A 22661-nucleotide genomic window follows, 5' to 3' on the forward strand; every position below is an offset into this window, starting at 1 on the left:
TCCCATTATACCCTTTTTAAGGGTTATGCTTTAGTGTCTTTTTAGACACCTTCTTGTGCGGATCTAAGTTCGTGTTTGGAAGATCCTCATTTCATTTCAAATACCAGAACAAACTTGAAAAGGATAGGATTCTACTTGGAAAGTGGATGCTTCTTGTGTAGAAACTAGAAAGGAGGAATCTACAGCACACCTGTTATGGTTCTGCACATCTTCCAGCACCTATTCTTCACTGCCTCACCGTATTCGGAAGTTAACCCAGCCATTGTTCATGTATACAAAACCTTTTGTTGGGGCTAGTAAAACAGCTTTGATAGATATCCAGGTGCAACTCAACATAAATGCTTGTGCAAGGAATTTCCGATTATGTGATTCATGTGAAAGCTCATCACTAGTGGTTCCTTCTATTTGTACATTAATCAATTTTTACCTTTCCCAGGAAGGGGAAGATTCATTCATATAGGTGCGTCATTGCAAAATGATCTTTTAAGGTGTGAGTAACACATTGTGTAGTTGGCGTGCATATATGCTGTGTGTTGCTGAAAGTTCAATCAAGTGTACAACTCCAATGGGTTTCTTTGTCCTTCACAGTTCACATGTATCATTTAATATCAAACCTTCAAAAGGTTGTAGGATTCTACCATCTCCTGGGGCATGGAACTACATAATATATAGTTTTAAAAAACACACAAGAATCCAATCAGAAAAAGTTATCACTATTTTGTGAATTGTGGCTTGACGGCAATAGTGATGATTAACATTGCTGTGGACAACAATGGTGCCTGGTCTAACGACCCGAGCATTCTCCGGCTAATGTTGCTGTTACTCCTGATTGTTACTTTTTATTTTGAAATTTATGCTACATTGTGCTCATTGGAGGATTCATGCTGTGAATCCTACTTTATAAATGAATAACTCAGGTTTGTTCTGGAACCACTAGGAGGATTGTTGCTGAGGCCCACAGCTGTGGGTTGGGAGAGAGATTGATCGGGGTTTATGTTCTACATTCTATGTTTGAGGAAAACAATTAATCCATTGTTTTGCTACTTTTTTAACAACCTGGGAAGATGGTAAAAAAATTCCCATATTTTGTGGAATTTGTAGGCACAGATTTCTCATAATATATGTAAAATAGAAGTTGACCTCTGGTAGAATTCTCTGTCATTTGGTCATTACTGGAATAAAGCACAACCTTGATATTTTCCAAAAGTTAATAAAGCTAAGTGAATTATAAATCATAAGAATCATAGCAAACCTCTCCAATATTGGAAAAGTCTCTTGCATTTGGTAGAAATCTTAAAGAAATGATTTATTCATATTTTTTTCTTCTTTTGGAATATTTCTTTGAGTTTCTCTAGAAAAAATCCCCAAATTAAAGGGTGGACATCTCCAACTGTAACATCATGCCTGAAGGATGAGATCTATTGCCACTTGCCAGCATTGTCTATAATTGATCTTTCCTTGGTTGCTTTTCTCAAATATGTATTATGTGTTCACATATTACGGATATTCTTTCTATTCAGTGGACTATCCTGGTATTTGGAAATTTACAAATTATGAAAAGCTTGGAATTTCCCTTTAGCCTATGCTCATTTAGCAGTAAGTTTTATCTGAGATTTAGACAAATGATGGCTCTGAGGTGTCTGATTACAGTGATGATGGAGGATGCAGTTGCTGCTTTGTTTAATAAATCTTTTGTCAGAATGTGCAAAACATTCCTGGCCACAACTTTTGATTTTTTTCTCTTGTTTTTTCTCAGCAACTTGCAGGGCATTCTTGATCTTTCTACAATTTCAAATTTTAAAAAAAGCCCTACTAGGCGTTCAAAGAGTAGGTGGGAGCCTCTTTCAGAGGAGAAGTTGGTAGAGAAGATTGCACAAGCAAATCACGATCAAGGGAAAGTTATCTGGAATGGTCTTAAAGAAAATGAGACGATGGTAATCTTTTGGCTGGTGACTTTTGTCCCAGTAATTTGTGTTTGTGCCTTTATTGTAACTCACATTGAACTTGAACATGGCCAATCATGATTGACAAGGACCACATATTTTCTCTTCTACATTATTATGTATAGATGGTTGTTAAAGTTGCTATTTTTCCCATATGTTTTTCTTTTGCTAATGATACCAGCAAATAATCATGGCATCCATAGTGCTTTTCTATATTTGATGACCTAGCTTCTGCTCTTATCTAATTTGACAGCAGGCTTCTACAATCAAATATGAGGCCAAGGAGAACACATGGAGTGGTACAAAGTTCTTCTCAAACAGGAGGCCAGAGAAGAAGCAACGGCTCTTTGAAAACACAAATGCTGTTGAGAATGGAGATAATTCAAGTGACAGTGACAAGGAGTCAAGTTTAACTGCATATTATTCAGGTGCCGTTGCTTTGGCTAATTCACCTGAGGAAAAGAAGCGACGTGAGAATCGCTTCAAGCGCTTTGAATCTGTTCATGAGCATGGACATGTAACAAGGCAAGTTAGGCCAAAAGCTGTTGGAGCTGGAAACTCTGTTAGCAGAAGGGCTAGTGCTCTTTTGCTTGCAAAAAGTCATGACGATAGTTACAGTAGGGCTGTGGAAGATATTGACTGGGATGCACTTACCGTGAAAGGGACCTGCCAGGAGATTGAGAAACACTATCTACGGCTTACTTCTGCACCTGACCCTGCCACTGTAACTGCCTGAAGCTCCACATTCACTTTTGTGTTCCTAATGCCTTTGAGATGCATAGTTTTACCTTTTAATGTTTTGTTTAGCCTGTGAATGTACATAGACCTTGCTATTTTATTAATGAAACTGTTTTGTGTCTTTATAGGTGAGACCTGAAGAAGTATTAGCGAAAGCTCTTGAAATGGTTCTAAATTCCCAAAAGAATTACCTTTACAAGTTTGATCAATTGAAATCTATTCGTCAGGATCTTACTGTACAACGGATACGGAATGAACTAACTGTAAAGGTGTGATTTGCATTGAACTTCTTTACAGAATTCTACTCTGTTCAAGCTTAAGCATATTATTGATAAACATGTGTGCTATTTGTCCCATAATGTGATTTGATTTTGGCTTTTCTTTTTCTTTGTTTTATGGCTTTTAATCTTAGAAGTTTATTTTTGGAACCGCAAGCCCTTTTTCTTTTTCTTCTCCTGTGCTTGTCCCTAATAGTGATATCATTCTATCAGGTCTATGAGACACATGCAAGATTAGCACTTGAAGCTGGGGACCTGCCTGAGTTTAATCAGGTTAGTGCCTTGTTAGGTTGAAAGGAGATCTTTAAATATTTTTTCTTCATTTTGAGCTTGTTGCAATCCTGCTTAAAAGAAATGTAGTCTAGCTATGGATATAATACAGCATAGTAATGTTTTAAGATTTGTTCCTCCTTGATTGGGAGAAAATTTGATGAAATTCATTTAGAGTACATTGTGCTTCATAATATATAGAGTAACATCAGAGAGCTCATTGGAAGGAAGGTTTGGACAAAAATCTACTTTATAGCCTTGACAGTTTTAACAGCTGCCACAAATTTTCCACAGGCAGACACACCAAACTTGCTGTTGGCTCTTTGGAGGCTAAAACACATCCTACCAAATGATAAACTTTACAAGTGTGAATTCTGCTGGATGGAATTCAAAAGATTTGTTGTTGTTTGACTGTTGGCCTGAAAATGTCCCTTTGGCATGAAACTGCCCTAAGAAAAGAGTAGCCTTTTCACATAATGTTTATCCAGTAGGCCTATTTGCTGATTTCATATGTGTTTTTGTGGTCGAACCAGGAACTTGGGGCATGTTTGCCAGTGGGAAGTAGACCACTGCCTGAGTTATCTGGGAATTGTTTCCTCAGTGAGCGGAGGAAACTTTCACAAGGAAATCTTTTTATCTGTGAAGATCACGTCCTTTTGTGTCATTTTACCATGAGAAAAAATTAATCACATGCTTTCAAACTTTCTGAGAGAAAATGACCTACTTAGGCAAGAAAGTGTTCACTTATCTGCCAATGGCTTGATACTTTTTATCTTTGTTTTGCATGTGTCAAAAGTTAATTTAGCTTATGCCAAGGAGATGAAATGCCATTTCTGATCGTTTATTTGTCTTAGGGAAACACAATCAAGAAATGGTAATATATACAAATTTCATATGGATATGCAAATTCTAGCTCTAGGTACTGGCCCCATATGGACTTCAGTGCAATAATTTGGATTAAAATGTAACATGTGTTTGGATGGGCATGTAAAACATATTGCTACATTTATGGCTATACATAGATGGGTCGTGCATGGCCTTGATTTTGGAGTCTTATTTACATTTTGGCCTTAGTTTGGCTGGACTCTGTAATCTTTCAAGCTGCATGATCTTGGTCATCCTAGGCTATATTTGCTGACTCGGGGCCTATTTTATGTGATTTTGTGTAACCCCGGCCCTTTGCAATTCTCAACTTTCTAATTGGGACATCTGAGTGATTCCTTAAGTTATCGTATTTGCGCCAAGTACACTGATATGCTTGGAATGTCAGGTAGTGGTTTGTGAAAATCTCTATAAAGAGAGTGTGTGTACACACACGATACTTGAGACAAGAGGTGTGCGCAAAGGAACAAGGAGAACTCTCATGAGTGCACAAATGACACGGATACACATGCACAAGGGCATAAAAAATGAACCTCTTTATTGAGTGTGAAAGGGCTTTATGAAAAGCCTTAATTCAAAACACAAGGGGATCACCCCTTATTTATAATACAAGGGAGAGAGGGAGTCGTTGGGCTCCCAACGGCTCTAAATAGAGCTATTGGGAGTCCAACAACTCTCTCTACTTTATGCTTTTTGACTTTGGTCAAAAAAGCATAAAGCCAAAAAAGTCCAAAATAAACAAAAAAAGAATAAGAAACCTAACCTAGTTAAATAAACTAACCTAATCCTAACTAAACTTTTAAAAGTAAACTAAAACTATGAGATTACATGTTAAATTATGTTACATTATTTAACACCCCCCCTCAAACTTAGGGTGACATAACCGAAAGTTTGCCAAGAAGGAAGTTAAATCTTGGAGAGCACAATACTTTGGTGAAGAAGTCTGTCAATTGGTATTTTGATGTAACATATGGAAGGTCTATGGTTCTTCTTAAGTATTCTTCACGAACATAGTGGCAGTCCATCTCAATGTGCTTTGTGCGCTCATGAAATGTGTGATTTTTGGCAATGTAAATTGCACTTTTATTATCACAACATAGTTTTGTGGGCCCTTGAACTTGAATATTCATATCTTTCAGCAAGCTGCGAATCCAAACAATCTCCATGGTAGTAGATGTCATTGCTCTATATTCGGCTTCTCTGGATGAAGGTGAGACCTTCTGTTGTTTCTTGCATCTCCAAGAAATTAAAGATTCTCCTAAAAAAACAAAAAAACCAATGGTGGAGTGACGGTTATTTGGGTCACCTCCCTAGTTAAAGTCAGTGTAAGCAATTAAATTCAATTCTGAAGAAGAAGATATAAATACCCCCTTATTTACTGTACCCTTTATGTATCTGACGATGTGGAGAATGACGCTCATATGAACTGTAGTAGATGCATGTTGAAACTGACTAGCAACATGTACTGCATGAGAAATATCAGGCCTCGTAATGCTGAGGTACGTTAAAGATCCAACCAGTTGTCAGTAAGGTGTGAGATCTTTTAGGAGAATCCCATCATCAATCTTCATCTTCGAACCTACTATTTCAGGAGTTTCACAAACCTTGTCATCTGTGATTCCTGATCGGTGAAGAATCTCACAAGCAAGTTTAGTTTGAGACAAAAAATAACTTCTGTGAGAATAGGCAACCTCAATTCCCAAAAAACATGTTAGAAATCCTAAGTCTGACATTTCAAATTTTGAAGTCAAGATAGATTTAATGCTCTTGATTCCTTTGGCATCATCACCTGTTATTAACATATCAACATATAATAGTAATATAACTATCCCTGCATCAAATTTCTTAACAAACAATGCAGTGTCAGTATAGCATGAAGTAAAACCATTTTGAGTCATTATATTATTAAACCTATCGTGTCAAGCTTTGGGAGCTTGTTTCAAGCCATAAAGAGCTTTATGAAGACGAAGAACTTTATATTTAGGAATTTTCATATCAGGTGGAGCATCCATGTAGACTTCTTCATTAAGATCACCATTTAGAAAGACATTTTTGACATCGATTTGGTAAATATTTCATTTTCTAATGGAAGCAATGGTGATGAGACATCTGACAGTAATCATACGAGCTACTGGAGAAAATGTCTCTTCATAGTCAATCCCGTATTCTTGAATATACCCTTTAGCTACAAAACGAGCTTTGTACCTCTCAAGAGATCCATCACTCTTGGTTTTGACTTTAAACGCCCATCAACATCCTATGGTTTTCTTTCCACTTGGAAGCATTTGAAATTCCCAAGTGTTGGTTTTCCTAAGCGCTTTGAGTTTACTCTCCATGGCTTCTCTCTATTCAATACATCGTTTGACATCTTCACATTTTTTTGGTTCAATATACGAGTGAATGACACTTAAGCAAACCCGATATTTAGGAGAGAAAAAATCAAAGGATACGAATCTAGACGGTGTTCTTCTAGTTCTTTTGGTTCTTCTAAGGTTTGAATCATGTGTGGAGATAGATTCACTAGGTTCACTATATTGCTCAATAGCACTTCTAAAGGTGTGTCTATCTCTACGAGTATAGGTGATAGGGTCTCTAGTTATATTTTCTTCTTGAGAGGTAGTAGGGTTAGAGTTATTATTGATTTCCACCATTTCATTGTCACTGTTATATGTTGATTCATCATCATTAGAGATATCATCATCTTTATATAATAGGTCAAAAAGAAAGGAATAGTCGACATTTTCTAAATGAGATTCATTCTTTTTAAAACCGCTATCATTTTTCAAAAATGTTACATTCCTTGAAACATATAACTTATCATTCTTAGTATCATAACATTGAAACCCTTTTTGGGTTTCAGAATAGCTAAGAAAAGCACAAGGAATGACTTTTGGTGAGAGTTTATCATTTTTATCTATAAGGACAAAGCACTTTCAATCAAAAACTCTCAACCTATTATAATCAAGTTCTTTTTCATATAGAGTTTCAAAAGGAGAGATTTTATCTAAATTTTTGGATGGAAGACGATTAATAAGATAAACGAAAGCAAGAGCCACTTTGGCCCAAAATTTTTTTGGAATACTTTGGGAAATAAGAAGGGTTCTAGTGATTTCAATTATATGCCTATGCTTCCTTTCGGCCAAACCATTTTGTTGTGGGGTCTTAAGACATGATCTTTGATGGACAGTATCATAGTTTTCAAGATATTTCTTAAATTCATTAGATAGATATTCACCTCCAGAATCAGTCCTAAATATCTTTAAATTACTATTAAATTGATTTTTGATCATCATATGATATGATTTAAAACATGTAAAGACTTCATGCTTATGTTTGAGAAAATATATCCAACAAAAATCCTGAAAAATCATCCACAAAAATCACATAATAGGCAAAACCTCCTTTGGATATAACAGGTGCCTGTTCCCAAACATCCGAATGAATAATTTCAAAAGGTTTAGAGGTAAACATAGATCTTTGTTTAAAAGACATACTTCTCATTTTTTCAAGAATGCAATCATTACAAGAGAAAGTACTTTTACAAAGATTTTCAGTAATGTCCAAATAGGACAACTTGGTGATATTAGGATGACCAAGTCTTTCGTGCCAAACATTTATGTCTTTATGTTGGGCCACGTTACAAAAGGGGGTTTTAAGAATTTGAAGAGAGTCAACATAATATAAGTCTCCCTTCCTAGAGCCTTCCCCAATCAACCTCCCGGACCTGTGATCCTGTATTAAAAATTTATTAGGTGAGAAGTGAATGTCACACCCAAGGTCCGAGAGTTGAGAGACGGAAAGTACGTTCAAATTCAATTTTGGTATAAATCTAATTTTAGGAATAAAGAAGTTTTGGGTTTTAAAATTTTCAATTCCCTTAATTTCAAGAGAAGTGCCATCCGCAGTTGAAACAAACAATGGTGACGGACTTTCAAAATATTCGGAAAGAGAGGAAATGTTTGGAGACATATGAAATGAAGCACCGGAATCTAAAAGTGAAGAGGTTTTACCTGAAGGAGAAGGAGTAGACATGGCAGCACAGAAAGTAACTCCCTTAAGAAGAGGTTGAAGAGCTTCCACAATTTGATTTAGAGATAGAGCTCCATTTGTAGATTCATCTTTTTGTGGGTGAGATGTGGTGGCCATTGCTAGTAATTTCTTTCACTTAGGACAAACCGGTTTGATATGACCCGGCTCTTTGCAAAAGTGACACACAATTTTGCTATAGTCCCTTCTTCCGCCTTGACCACTTTGATTTTGACTTTTAAAATGAGGAAGTTTATATGTTCTCAAGTTGTTCCCGAGCCTAGAAACGACATTTGCTCCATCACACTCAGCTTGATTTGTGGGCATTGCAAGAACACTTGGATTTTGCTTGCTAATGCCCATACGAGTTTCCTCTCCACTTAATTTTGTAATGACGTCTATAAGAGAGGGAGAGGTGAAGGAGGATAGGAGAGAAGATCTAATTTGCTCAAACTCGGGCCTTAGCCCATTCAAAAAGTTTAAAAATCGATCTTCTTCTAGTTGTTTATGACGAAGCTCTATGGCTTCTCCACTCCACTTAGGTTCGAGCATAGCAAACTCATCCCAAATTAGAGAGAGTTCGGCAAAATATTCCCTTATAGTCATCTCCCCTTGAAGAAGGGTTAACGCCCTCTTTTGAAGGTAATACTTGTGGGACAAGTCTCTAGAAGTGTACATCTTCTCAATGTACTCCCATGCTTAAGAAGCTTTTTTAAACTTTATAATATTGGCGTTGATTCTAGTCTCAACGGAGGAGAAGATCTACGACAAAATCTTGAAGTTCTTCATTTTCCATTCCTCATGTTTTTTGCTATATTCTTCAAGAGCTTTAGTTCTTTCATCTCCTGCAAGAATTTTGATTTCTCCTCTTTCAATCAAAGTAATTTTAGGCTCTGGTTCTGGAATCGAGCCTTGAACATAACCTCACAGCCCTTTTCCTTTAATATGAGCTTCCATATTTTCAACCCACACGTGATAATTGGAGCCATTGAGCTTAAAGCAAGTGAGAAATGAGAGTCTTTTTCACCCATTAGAGAGATAAGATGAGAGAAAAGAATACGTACTACAATGAGATTTTAAATCTTACTTGTAGTAATCTTCTAAAATATTAGGATCAAGAGAAGTCTTCATGCCAATTCCAAGAAAGTTGAAGGCACACTTTTCGAGGTACTCAATATTGTAAAGAACCGCAAGATTTTCTTTCCCCAAGCAACCTTGCTCTCATACCATATGAAAATCTCTATAAAGAGAGTGTGTGTACACACAATACTTGAGACAAGAGGTGTGCACAAAGGCACAAGGAGAACTCTCACAAGTGCACAAATGACACGAATACACATGCACAGGGGCATAAAAAATAAACCTTTTTATTGAATGTGTAGTGAAGCTTGGTGAGCAAGATATACCGGTGAATGATTATTTCAAATATTTGGGATCCATCATTCAAAAGTATGGAGAAATTGATGGAGATGTAAATCATAGGATAAAGGTTGGGTGGATGAAATGGAAAAGTGCTACTGGAGTGCTGTGCGATCGTAGAATGCCATTGCGGTTGAAGGGAAAGTTTTATAGGACGACTATTAGACCCGCTTTACTATATGGTACGGAATGTTGGGCTGCCAAGAGACATCATATTCAAAAAATGAGTGTAGCTGAGATGCGGATGCTTAGATGGATGTGTGGAAATACAATAAAAGATAAGATTCGGAACGAAGAGATACGTAAGAAGGTAGGTGTTGCACCCATTGAAAATAAGATGCGAGAGAATCGTTTACGGTGGTTTGGACATATTCGGCGAAGGCCTAATGATGCTCCAGTTGGAAGGTTGGAGAAATGGGAAAATATATTAGTTAAAAGAGGTCGGGGTAGGCCTAGGAAGACTTGGATGGAGATGATAGGAAAGGATATGAATGCTTTGAAGGACATGGCGTTGGATAGAAATGATTGGAGGAAAAGGATTCATGTGGAAGACCCAAAATGAATTTCTTTTTTGGTTCATATCGCTGACCCCAATTGTTTTGGGATGAAGGCGTAGTTGTTGTTGTTGTTGTTGTTATTGAATGTGAAAGGGCTTTATGAAAAGCCTTAATTCAAAACACAAGGGGATCACCCCTTATTTATAATACAAGGGAGAGAGGGAATGAGGGAGTCGTTGGGCTCCCAACGGCTCTAAATAGAGCTGTTGGGAGTCCAACAGCTCTTTCTACTTTATGCTTTTTGACTTTGGTCAAAAAAGCATAAAGCCAAAAAAGTCCAAAAATAAACAAAAAAAAAGAAAGAAACCTAACCTAGTTAAATAAACTAACCTAATCCTAACTAAACTTTTAAAAGTAAACTAAAACTATGAGATTACATGTTCAATTATGTTACATTATTTAACATGGTTGACAGCGTAACTGTGAGAGGCTGGTAATGGTATAGAATCAGATCATATGGTTTTTAGCCATCAGCATTATTTTTCTGCCTTTATTAGTTATAAACTGTTGATATCTAGGGAAATCAAAATCTGCAGAGAAAACTGGTGGTGAGTCAAGATGTGCCTTCTATTTCAGCAGGATTATTTGTTACCTACTAACTTTACTTTATGGACTTCTAACTTCTAGGACCATTTGGTTATTTATGCAACAGTTAGTTGCAATTTCATGAAGTCATTGTCTTATCATGGAAGATACAGAGGTGGACATCTCCTTCACCAGTGAGGCACATTCAAGGTGCTTAAAAGTAGGGATAAGCACTTATCAAAATGATTATTGGGTATATCTGGAATCTTGAAGAATCTCCTAAACTTAAAAAGGTAAATGGGAAATTAAGAAGATGAAGATCAATTGGTTTTTGAAGATCAAAGCATGGTTGTACATATTGTGCTGTATCATACGATACAGTACAATACATATCGCTACTTTTGTGTTTTGCTAAACGATACTCACTTGTATCACGATACTAGTGTGTATCGAACCCGTATCGGGTGTATCATACAATACAATATCAACACACTTAAAAAGGCCAAAAGTTGTATTTTTTTCATTGTGAGTTAAAAAGACCTCTTGCGGGTCGAGTTCTTCATATGTCTAGAGTCCATTAAAAGGAACACACGAACCCTAGGTTCCGTGAGATTGATTTGGGAGCCGATTCGTGCGCAAGGGAGAGAGCTTTTGCGATTTTATCAAGAGTGTATTTTCACCATTTTTTCAGTCAAGGAAGTGGGTTAAGGTACAAAGTCCCTATTCTTTGCTTTTTATTGAGTGTTTTGGGTGTAAGGTGTGTCTGGTGCTTCTTATTCTTTGCTTATTGAGTTTTTTAATTGGTTGTGTTTTATTTTAGATCCTTTGATCTTGTCTTGACGTTCATGTCATATTAGAAATGATCCTTCATGGCAATATTGTAGAAGCATTAATGATGTACCACGACTAGGGTTATCATTGAATTTGAGATGTCTGTTTTGTGATGCTATTATTATAGGTGGGCTGCATAGATTTAAGCAACATATTGCAGGTCAATATCAAAATATACGTCCATATGATTCTCCATCTATTCCGGCAACGTTTCATGTTGATGTTATTGCCGAACTAGAAGAAATTCGAAGAAGAATTTTGCAAAAAATGTAAAGATGAAGGACTTTCAATCATTGTTCCAGATTCTGAAGATGATGATGATGATGACCCGCTTGCCAAAAAAATGGCCCAATATAAAGAGATCATCGAGCGGCAGTTGGATGCAGAACTGAGGAAATACTGTCTTGATGTTTGGCAAATAAGTTCTATAAGATAGTTTAGTTTTAGGATCTTTATAATTTAGAACTTTAGAGATGAAAATTGACATGTAAGACAGTTAAATATAATGTTTTTAGTTATCATGAACTCTTAGTAGTGTAGTTATGACTTATGAGTTATGACATTTTAATATGACTTGAATGTGAATTTAATATTGTTAGTTAGTTGGTTAAATGCAAGGCTTTAATTGTTTTATGTGATATGATTTGTTATTAATTTGAATTATGTAGTTGCCTTAATATGTGGTTTTATGGTTGTAATTGTTTTATGTGATGTTTTTTTAGAATTTATGCTAATTTTTTTAGTTGTTTTTTTGGAATTTTTTAAAAATTTTATTAAAAATTGACGATACATTTACGACAGTACGATACAATACAGTGTTACTTTGGGCCCGACCGATATGGGTAACAATACTATACTTACAACCTTGGATCAAAGCATATACAAGGCCATCATACGATTATTGTTGATGAAGATCAATTGCTTAAAAGGAATATTTACTGATCAATGGAAGATACAGCCAACAGATAATAATTTTGTTCTATATTGTAGATGAAATCATGTACAGGGATAAATTTATTTTATTGATAATATAAGAGGCATGAGAAAATGTAACTAACTAAATATTCCTTTTTTTATCTTTTTTCTTTTGGCACAAATGTCTTTGTCTAAACACTAAGATTGAAAATTGTGCTTTTGTTCATAGCTAACCCTCTTATTGTTTTGTTTTTCAAAGTTGATCAATTTTTTTGTTTCATTGTTCCTTTTATTTTTGCATTTTGCAGTGCCAGTCACAACTGAAAGGCTTGTATTCTGAAGGAATTGAGGGATCCCACCTGGAGTTTTCTGCTTACAATTTGCTGTGTGCTATTTTGCATTCGAATAACAACAGAGATCTTTCATCTGTTATGGCAAGGTATTCATCGTTTTCTGCATAAATATACTCTTCATGCTTGTGTTACTGCATTGTCTTATTTGATTATCATCTAGTGGATGATATTCTTCCTTGGATGAAACATGTGTCAGTTATATATAAAAAAACTTTATTTGTCTGTATTTATATGCATGATGTGGATCCTTTGAGTTTATAGTTTTAGGATCTTTGATGCATTTCAACTCATTCTCGTAATAACACTAAAGCTGCTTTTACACAGACCTGTTATCCTTCCAAAGAATGTCTTTTCATTAAATCAGATAGAAATGTTTAAGCTTAGAAAATGACTTGATCAGCTCTATTACACTCCTAAACAAAAAGTAGTGTGCTGATATGTCCTGATACTTGAACTAAAAAGTAGTCACAAGGAACTGGTATGTGGTTCTGGTTTTCTGTTTCTTATAGGTATGAATCTATGTCACATGGGTGCGGGTACGGGTGCGACATGCTAGCGGAGCAATTTCAAAAATTTTGGACACGGGGACACGGCTATATATATATATATATATATATATACATATAACAATAATAAGATTGTAAATTTTAAAGCAAAAATAAAAAAGTAATTCTATTGAAGTAACTGTAAAAATCAGTTAAATTTTTTTTTTTAAAAAAGATCGGACCCGGGTCGGGTCCAGACCCGACCCGGATCCAACCTGTGCCAGCCCCTCGAAAACCCTTTTCGAGGGGACTGGCAGCCCACGGCAGGGGGCCTCTCCGGCGACACAGGGGGCGGGCCCTGTGTGCGCCCCCTCCCTATTAAAAGACGAGAGGGGAGAGGGGAGGGCCTACGAGCCTCCCCCGACCCCCCCCCCCCCCCGACTCTCTCTCCCTCTCATCTCTCTCTCTTCCCCCGACTCCATCTCCCTCTCCCTTTGCCGACGCAGGCCAACCCCCCCCCCCCCCCCCCCTTCACGGCGCCACCCTCTCCGGCGAGCTCCCTCCTCAACAACCACCTCCCCGGCGTCCTCCCTTCTCTCCGGCAGCCGCAGGTGAGCCCCCTCCCTCACTGTCTCCTCTCCTGTTACGGTAGGCAGGGGGCAAAGGCCCCTGCGACTACCCCCCCCCCCCCCCCCCCCTCCTTCTGTTCACCTTCCGGCAGGGGCCATCAGCCCCTGCCCCCTTTTTTTTTTCAGTCCCGCAGGGGCCAATGGCCCCTGCCCCCCCTTTTTTCTCCACGAACGACAGGGGCCATTGGCCCCTGCCGCCTCTTAGATAGCCGCAGGGGGCCTTTGGCCCCTGCGCTCTCTCCCTTCTCTTCTGGCAGGGGCCGATAGGCCCCTGCCCTTCTCTTTTGGTAGGGGCCGATGGCCCCTACTCTTCTCCTTAAAAGAGAAGCCGGAGCCACTTTGGCTCCTGCCTCCCTTCTTTTGGAAAAAAAACCCAGCAGGGGCCATTTTGGCCCCTGCCCCTCTTTTAACCGACAAGGGCCAGAGGCCCTTGTCTCTTTTTCTGGCGAGCAAGGGCTCGGCAGGGGCTTTGGCCCCTGCACTCTCCCCCTATGCATTCCCTTGGCAGGGGCCTTCGGCCCCTGCCCCTTTCTTTTAAGAAGGTTGGCAGGAGCCAAAGGCTCCTGCCCCTCCTTTTAAAAACCCAGCATGGGCCCCGATGGCCCCTGCACCCATCTCCTTTTAGTGGCATGGGTCATTGGACCCTACCCCGTTCTCTTTCGTAACGGTAGGGGCCGATGACCCCTGCATTGAGTTGCGGAGAAACCGAGCTTTCTCCCTACCTATATTCATTTTATACATGCTAAACTACGTACTTTTGCAGTGTTACGCAACGGATCCCGTTCGCGCCCCGCGAACTAAACCGACGATCACTTACGTTCGTAGACGGTTTCATTCTCGCAATACTCCAAGGTAGGAGAAGTTGCACAAGGACTTAAATAATTAAATCAAGCTTAAATAATTGATAATCGAAAGGACTTAATGATATATTTATATACTTATATGTATATAAGTACACTTTTAAATCAAGGACGCGGTTTCGGGATCCTTGTCCTTTGCTTTCGCATTTCAGTTTGCCGTCGCGCTTTGCGCCCAGGCTTTACTTTCGTATTTACTGCTTATTGTCTTTTAATTCAAGGACGCGGTTTCGCGGTCCTTGTCCTTTGCTTACGCACTTTCTGTTTCTGTTGTCGTCGCGCTTTGCGCCCAGGCTTTTGCTTTCATAGTTACTACTTACTGTCTTTTAATTCAAGGACGCGGTTTCGCGATCCTTGTCCCTTGCTTTCGTAGTTCCTGTTTGCCGTCGCGCTTCGCGCCCAGGCACTTCCTTTTCGCATTATTATCTTTTGTTTCTTTTCCTTGCCATAGACTCAGTGTATTCGAGAGGAATACCTATTCCTCTTTCCACCCGATATGTTTTGGGGAAACCCTTGATCTGGAGCAAGACCAAGTTGTTGGGTGATAGGTTCTTTTGTGAAACCCATTTACCAAAACCAGTGTCGTGACTTACATAGCACCCAGACACTGCGTCATCGGATGTCAGATTCGAGAAAATCACATGCCTTATGTTGGCAAGATTGTGTGTCGTTTCGAAAGATTTAATATGTTAAAATAGTTTTTAAAAAAACATTATATCTTTGCGAAACACACTCCCGAGGCTCCTATTAGGGACCTGTATCCCTTTTCTCGTAAGTGTACTTCTTAAACATGCGAGACATGTTAGTACTACGACGATTGGATGAGAGAGTCTTATGACCTCGATTAATGCTTAGTGCAGGTTGTTGAAAACACATATAAGAGTGGGATCGCCTTCATAGGCAAGATGCTCGTTTCGGTCTAATGGACCAGAGCATGAAGAATGATGCAACGGCTAAGAAACCCCGTCGCGCTCAATTCAACCTTGCTTCGTCAAGAGAGAGGACGAAGGGTACCAACTCCGATGGACAGTCCATTTATGGCTTCCAAAAAAGGGCAAAAGACCCATTTTTCCCCAGTCATCGGAGGTTAGGGGGAGGGGATAGGGGCTATATAAGTTAGCCTAACACTTCTGCAGAAGTTGGATGCATCCCTATCAGGCCTTGGGGACTTACTCTCTCGACCATCGGTCGTCTCCATAGGAATAGGATTCAGTCAGACAACCGAGGTATATTAAAATACTTAACATAATGAACACTCGGCTTGGACTCGACTGTTTCGACTCACGTGCCATGTATGTACCCGCATGGTCGGTTATCAAGTAATAACTAAATTGAGCATGCACACCCTTTTCAGTTTGTTGTACTTAGCTTATTCCTTCAGTCTATCTGCTTAGTTCGCTCGTTACTACCTGCTGCATAAATTATCTATGCCTAATTTAGTTATTTCTGTCTTTGTACACTCCTGCTAGTTTTTCACAAAACTAACCCATCTCATGGGTACAGGTGACGATTAGGTGCAACAGGCGATGGCGCGACTGCGAGATGATTTAAGGATCCACTGTTTCTGCTCGTAGTGCTTCTCCTGGACATTTTTGGTTTTTGATACGGTTTTCCCTTGAGGAAACCCAAATTTTGTACAAACTTGATATTCTCTTCAAATAGAAGGAATGGTTTCCTAAGTATTATTGCAGATCGTCCATGGTAAATCTTTGTTTTCTCGCTAATGTGCCCAAGGTTGTCAAACCTGTTCTTTTTTCTTTTAAAAGAAATCGTTTCCGCTGATTTAGAAATAAACTCTGTAAAGAAAAGGAATTTTCCAACTATTTCAAGGAATTTATAAGGTTCGAAATTTTGGGTCGTTACAACTTGGTATCACAGCAGATCGAAACAGTGATTCTTGGTCATCGAGCATCCGCATCGCGCTGTAAGTAATTTAGTTTCTCTTTTTCTATATTATTAGACTAGAGTATACCTTACATGAGTATTTGGGATTTTTCTTGTCCAAAGAAAATGAACCCTCCGGATGGTGAAAGATTGGGACGCAGAAGAGGCGCAAGAAGAACGCGTTGTCGTTCTGTGAGGGGCAGAAGCACTGTGGTAGGAAGACTTGAGCGTTCTTCTATCGGTTCAGATCATTGGACCAGCGGGCCGCCCCCTCCCACTTTTGCGGATTCTTGGGGCTTTACGCTTCCGGATACCTACCAGGCACCGCTAGCCGCTACATGGGCAACAATGCACTTTCGGGAAGGAAGTCGTGTGCCAAATCATGTTTTAGTTAATCGACACACTTCTCGGGAATCATCTGAAGCAGAATCCCCCTGGCAAGCCCAGATGAGATGCATTTTCTGCGGCGAAGGACATACGATGGATAATTGTCAACTCAGGGAAGCATACGATAGAAGGGCGACTGCAGCACAAGATCTGGAGGACACAACATCCTCAGTCCAGGGTACTTATGACACACCATCGTGTGATGGACAAATATTACCCCTAGAGAGTGCTCAGGACATCGCTCCACCCACTCATATGCCTTCCCCCAACTCACCAATTTACACACCATCCCCAGACTCGCCACAGTATATATCAGATACTCCGGTAAACACTCCGACTTCACCGCTATACATATCGGATTCCCCGATGTACACACCAGCTCCACCGCAGTACGTACCGGATTCTCCGGTATACACTCCGGCTTCGCCGCCCTATGCACCGGATGCCTCACCACATTACTCCCCCACTACTCCTCTTCACGGGCAAGGAGTCCCAAATGAGGATTTGCATCCTTTTCCCCCTCTGCGCGGGTTGAGGCGCACGAGTATCGCAAGAGAGTACTTGAGGAAGTACTCTCATCATCCCTATAGGATATAAAACTCGTTGGTTTTTGTACCGTGGGCAGTTTTTGTTTTAACTTTTTGTAAGTGCCCTCTTATACCAGCACTGTTGGGCTTTTGTAATCTCTATTACTCGGAAATATGATAAACTTTTTGATATTACTCTTCTCTTTCAAGTTATGACTCATGTATCAACTGGGTATTTTAAGGATGGTTCGAGGGTCGAACGAAGGTTCGTCTGACGAATGGTCAGATCAACGGGGATTCATCATGGAATCTTTGAGCGCATTGGCTAGCGCCATGCGAAATCAAGCACACAAGCAAGTACCTACCCCAGAACCAAGCCACCCTGCAGCAGTATCATATGAAAAGTTCTTAAAGCTCGATCCTCCAACCTTCGCAGGCAAGCCCGACCCCGATGCAGCCGAGAATTGGATATTGGAAGTAGAGCGGGTTTTCCAAGTTTTGGTAGTCCCGGAAGACAAGAAGACTCTTTATGGTACTTTCAGACTTTTGGGTGCCACCCGCCATTGGTGGGACACGACTCGGAACATACAGTTCCCGACAGACTCGTTTATTCCTTGGGAGGCTTTCAAGAAGGCTTTCTTGGAGAACTATTTTCCTCCTCATGCGAGGGAGAGGAAAAAGGTGGAGTTCTTGGAACTTTGCCAAGGCTCGTCAAGTCTGGTGGACTACATCTCCAGGTTCCAGGAGTTGGAGCGTCATTGCCCTAACTTATTTGCAGATGATCGGGAGCGGGCGGCTAAATTCATCCGCGGATTAAAAGAAGGACTCCGACCAAGGGTCCTAAACAGCATGCCATCAACTCTCTCCGCAGCTGTTGCTGCAGCCACTCTCCTGACCGAGGATTGGGAACGCTCCAAGAGCACCCAAAGCAAGAAGCCACCCGTTGCGGGTAACGATCAAAAGAAATATCCCTCTGGCGGTCAAACCAAGCGACCGCCCTTTTTCGTAAACAAGGAAGGTGAAAGAAAGCCATATCCTCCTTCTAAACGTCAGCGTCCTCAGGGCAACCCTCCCGCCCGGCAGCAGGCGGGCGATGTCTGCCCCAAATGCGGACGACCTCACCCCGGGCAAGCATGCCCTCTTCTTACAGGCGGATGCCTGTACTGTGGCAAGATGGGCCACTTTGCACGCGAGTGCCACAAGAAGGCGGCTGACGACCTCAGACGGAATGGTGGAGCACCTCTGCTCCCCCGACCACCGCTGCAACCGCAACAACAACAACTTTCTTACCAGGCGCAGCAACCACAGTCCAGCGGCCAGAAGAAAGCACCAGGACGCGTTTACACTGCCACGGTCGAACAGCTGACCAAAGGCGAGCTTGTGCAAGGTACCATCTTGATTGCTAACCAAGCAGCTTTCGTACTCTTTGATTGCGGTGCCACTCATTCTTTTATTTCTGTAAAATTTGTTGAACTCTTGCACGTACCTGTAAGTTTGTTAGATAATGCTCTCAACGTCTATAACCCGATTGGGAAGAGCACTATTTGTGCGACCTACGTGCCAGCTTTGGACGTAGTCTTGGCAGATCGACATTATCCGGCCTGCACTATCCTTCTAGATATGACCGAATTTGACGTCATCCTAGGCATGGATTGGCTGCACAAGTACCATGCCAAGATCTTTTGCCATGAAAGCAAAATTGGGTTATCTCCACCAGGGATGCCTAGGGTGGAATTCAAGTTCGTAAAGGCGGTCCATGCAAGCAAGATGATTTCTTCGCTAAAGGCACAACATTACCTGAGAAGGGGATGCACTGCCTTTTTAGTCAGTGTCGTACAGTCCGAACCGACGCTAGTTTCGATTAGAGATCTGGAGGTGGTTCGGGATTTTCCAGACGTCTTCCCAGAGGAGCTGCCAAGACTTCCCCCACCACGAGAGGTTGAATTCAACATCGAGTTGCTACCGGGTACTGCGCCAATTTCTAAAGTTCCATACCGTATGGCGCCAACCGAGCTCGAGGAACTCAAGAAGCAGCTACAGGAATTGATGGATCTAGGATTCATTCGCCCCAGTGTCTCGCCCTGGGGAGCTCCTGTTTTATTCGTTAAAAAGAAAGATGGATTATTGCGGTTGTGCATCGACTATCGAATGCTCAACCAGGCCACGATAAAGAATAAGTATCCGTTACCGCGTATCGAAGACCTGTTCGATCAACTGCGGAATGCCAATATTTTCTCAAAGATCGACCTTAGGGCAGGATACCATCAACTCAGAATTAAGGGAGATGACATCTCCAAGACGGCTTTTCGAACCAGGTATGGGCATTTCGAGTTTACTGTCATGCCTTTCGGACTCACCAACGCTCCTGCAGCCTTCATGGACCTCATGAACCGTGTGTTTAAACCCTTTTTAGACACCTTCGTCATCGTGTTCATTGATGATATCCTGGTGTACTCGGAGACTTGGGATCAACATCGCGAACACCTGATCATCATTTTGGAAACCTTGCGGAAGGAGCGTTTGTTTGATAAATTCTCTAAAAATGAGTTTTGGCTCAAGGAGGTTATGTTTTTAGGACATGTTATATCCGAGAAAGGCGTATCCGTAGATCCTGCAAAGGTGGAGGCCGTACTAAGCTGGCAGCAACCGAGGAATGTTCGTGACATCAGAAGTTTCCTTGGATTAGCTGGATATTATCGAAGATTTATCCTAGACTTTTCCAAAATCTCTTTGCCTATGACAAAGCTGCTAAAGAAGGAGGCTAAATTCGTGTGGGACGATTCGTGCGAAAACAGTTTTCAGTTACTGAAGGAACGACTTACTACCGCTCCTATCTTGGCCTTGCCTTCAGGACAAGGCGGCTTCGTTATTTTTACTGACGCTTCCGGGACGGGCTTGGGCTGCGTCCTTATGCAGAATGGTAAGGTAATCGCCTACGCATCGCGTCAACTTAAGATTCATGAGAAAAATTATCCGACTCATGACTTGGAATTAGCGGTTGTGGTTTTCGCATTAAAGATTTGGCGACACTACTTGTACGGGGAACAATTCGAGGCTTTTACGGATCATAAGAGCCTCAAGTACTTGTTTTCACAGAAAGAGCTTAATATGAGGCAACGACGGTGGCTAGAATTTCTCAAGGATTACGATTTCACCCTTTCCTACCATCCAGGAAAGGCGAACGTGGTAGCTGATGCTCTCAGCCGTAAGGCTTCTAGCATTTCCGTCAACCTATCATACGTTGGTTGGAAGTTGATTGAGGGTTTGGTTTCCTGGAAACCGTTTGCAGTCTCATCAAATTCTATCAGTCTTTCTAATCTGATAGCTCAACCTGAGCTGTTAGCCAAGATCCTTGCTGGGCAAAAGACTGATGCGCAGTACGAGAAGCTGAAGGCTCGTACACATCAAACCGATACTCCTTTCCGACTTAAGGACGATGGAAGCGTTTGGCTCAAAAATCGTCTTTGGGTCCCAAATGATCCCGTTTTGAGAGACGAAATTCTCGTAGAGGCCCATAAATCCAAATATACGATTCACCCGGGAGGCACGAAGATGTTCAAAGACTTGCAACGCAGATATTGGTGGAGCGGAATGAAGCGAGACGTGGCCGAATACATCTCTAAGTGTTTGACTTGCCAACAGATTAAGATAGAGCATCAACGACCTGGCGGAGTGATGCAGCAAATGGACATCCCACAATGGAAGTGGGAAGACATCACTATGGACTTTATCGTCGGTTTGCCAAGGACACGAAGAAAGAACGATGCGATTTGGGTGATCGTTGATCGACTCACGAAATCGGCTCATTTCCTTCCTATCCGTATTAGTCAGTCCTTAGACAGTTTGACGGATCTCTACATTCGTGAGATTGTGAGGTTGCACGGTGTTCCGGTATCTATCATCTCCGATCGTGATCCGAGGTTTACCTCGAGGTTTACCTCGAGGTTTTGGGGACAACTTCAAATCGCGTTGGGTACGAATTTAAAGTTCAGTACCGCATTTCACCCTCAGACAGACGGACAGTCTGAACGCACAATTCAGACTTTGGAGGACATGCTGCGTGCGTGCATGATGGACTGGAAGGGAGAATGGGATTCTCATACCAGTCTGGCCGAATTCGCGTACAACAACAATTATCACGCTAGCATCGGGATGGCCCCTTACGAGGCCTTGTATGAAAAGCCTTGTCGTTCGCCTCTCTACTGGGACGAGGTTGGCGAGCGAAGGATGGAATCTCCTGTAGTGCTACAACACTCCACTCAGCAGGTGCAAATGATACGAGAGCGACTCCGTACTGCACAAAGTCGGCAAAAAAGTTACGCGGATCGTCGTCGTCGAGAGCTCACCTTCTCGATAGGAGATATGGTTTTTGTTAAGGTATCTCCCACAAAGAGCGTTTTTCGTTTTGGGAAAAAGGGAAAGCTAAGCCCTAGATTTGTCGGACCGTTCGAGATCCTAGAACGGATTGGTGAAGCAGCTTATCGTGTGGCTTTACCTCCTCAGTACGCTCAGATCCATAATGTTTTTCACGTATCCATGCTTCGGAAATACGTTCACGACCCATCACACATCATCCATTATGATGATGTAGACATTCAGAAGGATTTGTCTTTTGAGGAAAGACCAGTCGAGATCGTTGATCGTCGAGATCAAGTGCTTCGATCTAAGACAATATCTCTTGTAAAGGTCCGTTGGAAGCACCATGGAATAGAGGAATGTACTTGGGAGCCTGACTCTGCTATTAGGTAGAAATACCCTGACTTGTACCTTGATCGTTAAGTTCAATTTAATTTCGAGGACGAAATTATTTTAAGGAGGGTTGGATGTAAAAACCAGTTAAAAAAAAAAATTAAAAAAGATCGGACCCGGGTCGGGTCCAGACCCGACCCGGATCCAACCTGTGCCAGCCCCTCGAAAACCCTTTTCGAGGGGACTGGCAGCCCACGGCAGGGGGCCTCTCCGGCGACACAGGGGGCGGACCTTGTGTGCGCCCCCTCCCTATTAAAAGACGAGAGGGGAGAGTGGAGGGGGAGGGCCTACGAGCCTCCCCTGACCCCCCCCCCCCCCCGACTCTCTCTCTCATCTCTCGTCTCTCTCTCCTCTGCTCTCTCTTCCCCCGACTCCATCTCCCTCTCCCTTTGCCGACGCAGGCCAA

The 22661-nt window shown here is 41.2% G+C and overlaps 1 protein-coding gene across 5 annotated transcripts in view; it reads left to right on the forward strand.

Moving 5' to 3' along the window:
* LOC149822676 (SAC3 family protein A-like) overlaps window positions 1-22661 on the forward strand; it is an 83035-nt gene that overhangs the window by 42114 nt on the left and 18260 nt on the right. For 3 of the 5 annotated variants that reach the window (XM_089979968.1, XM_089979969.1, XM_089979971.1), the window contains exons 7-11: window positions 1757-1934; window positions 2197-2667; window positions 2810-2950; window positions 3173-3232; window positions 12693-12823. In XM_089979968.1, coding sequence (XP_089836094.1) covers window positions 1757-1934; window positions 2197-2667; window positions 2810-2950; window positions 3173-3232; window positions 12693-12823 — 981 coding nt within the window. Of the gene's footprint in view, window positions 1-1756; window positions 1935-2196; window positions 2668-2809; window positions 2951-3172; window positions 3233-11596; window positions 11853-12692; window positions 12824-22661 lie in introns of those variants that run through there. The other 2 variants (XM_089979970.1, XM_089979972.1) reach the window with 2 other exon arrangements.

Source organism: Nuphar pumila, chromosome 11 (genome assembly GCF_984573655.1).
Source record: "Nuphar pumila chromosome 11, dmNupPumi1.hap1.1, whole genome shotgun sequence".
Lineage (NCBI taxonomy): Eukaryota > Viridiplantae > Streptophyta > Magnoliopsida > Nymphaeales > Nymphaeaceae > Nuphar > Nuphar pumila.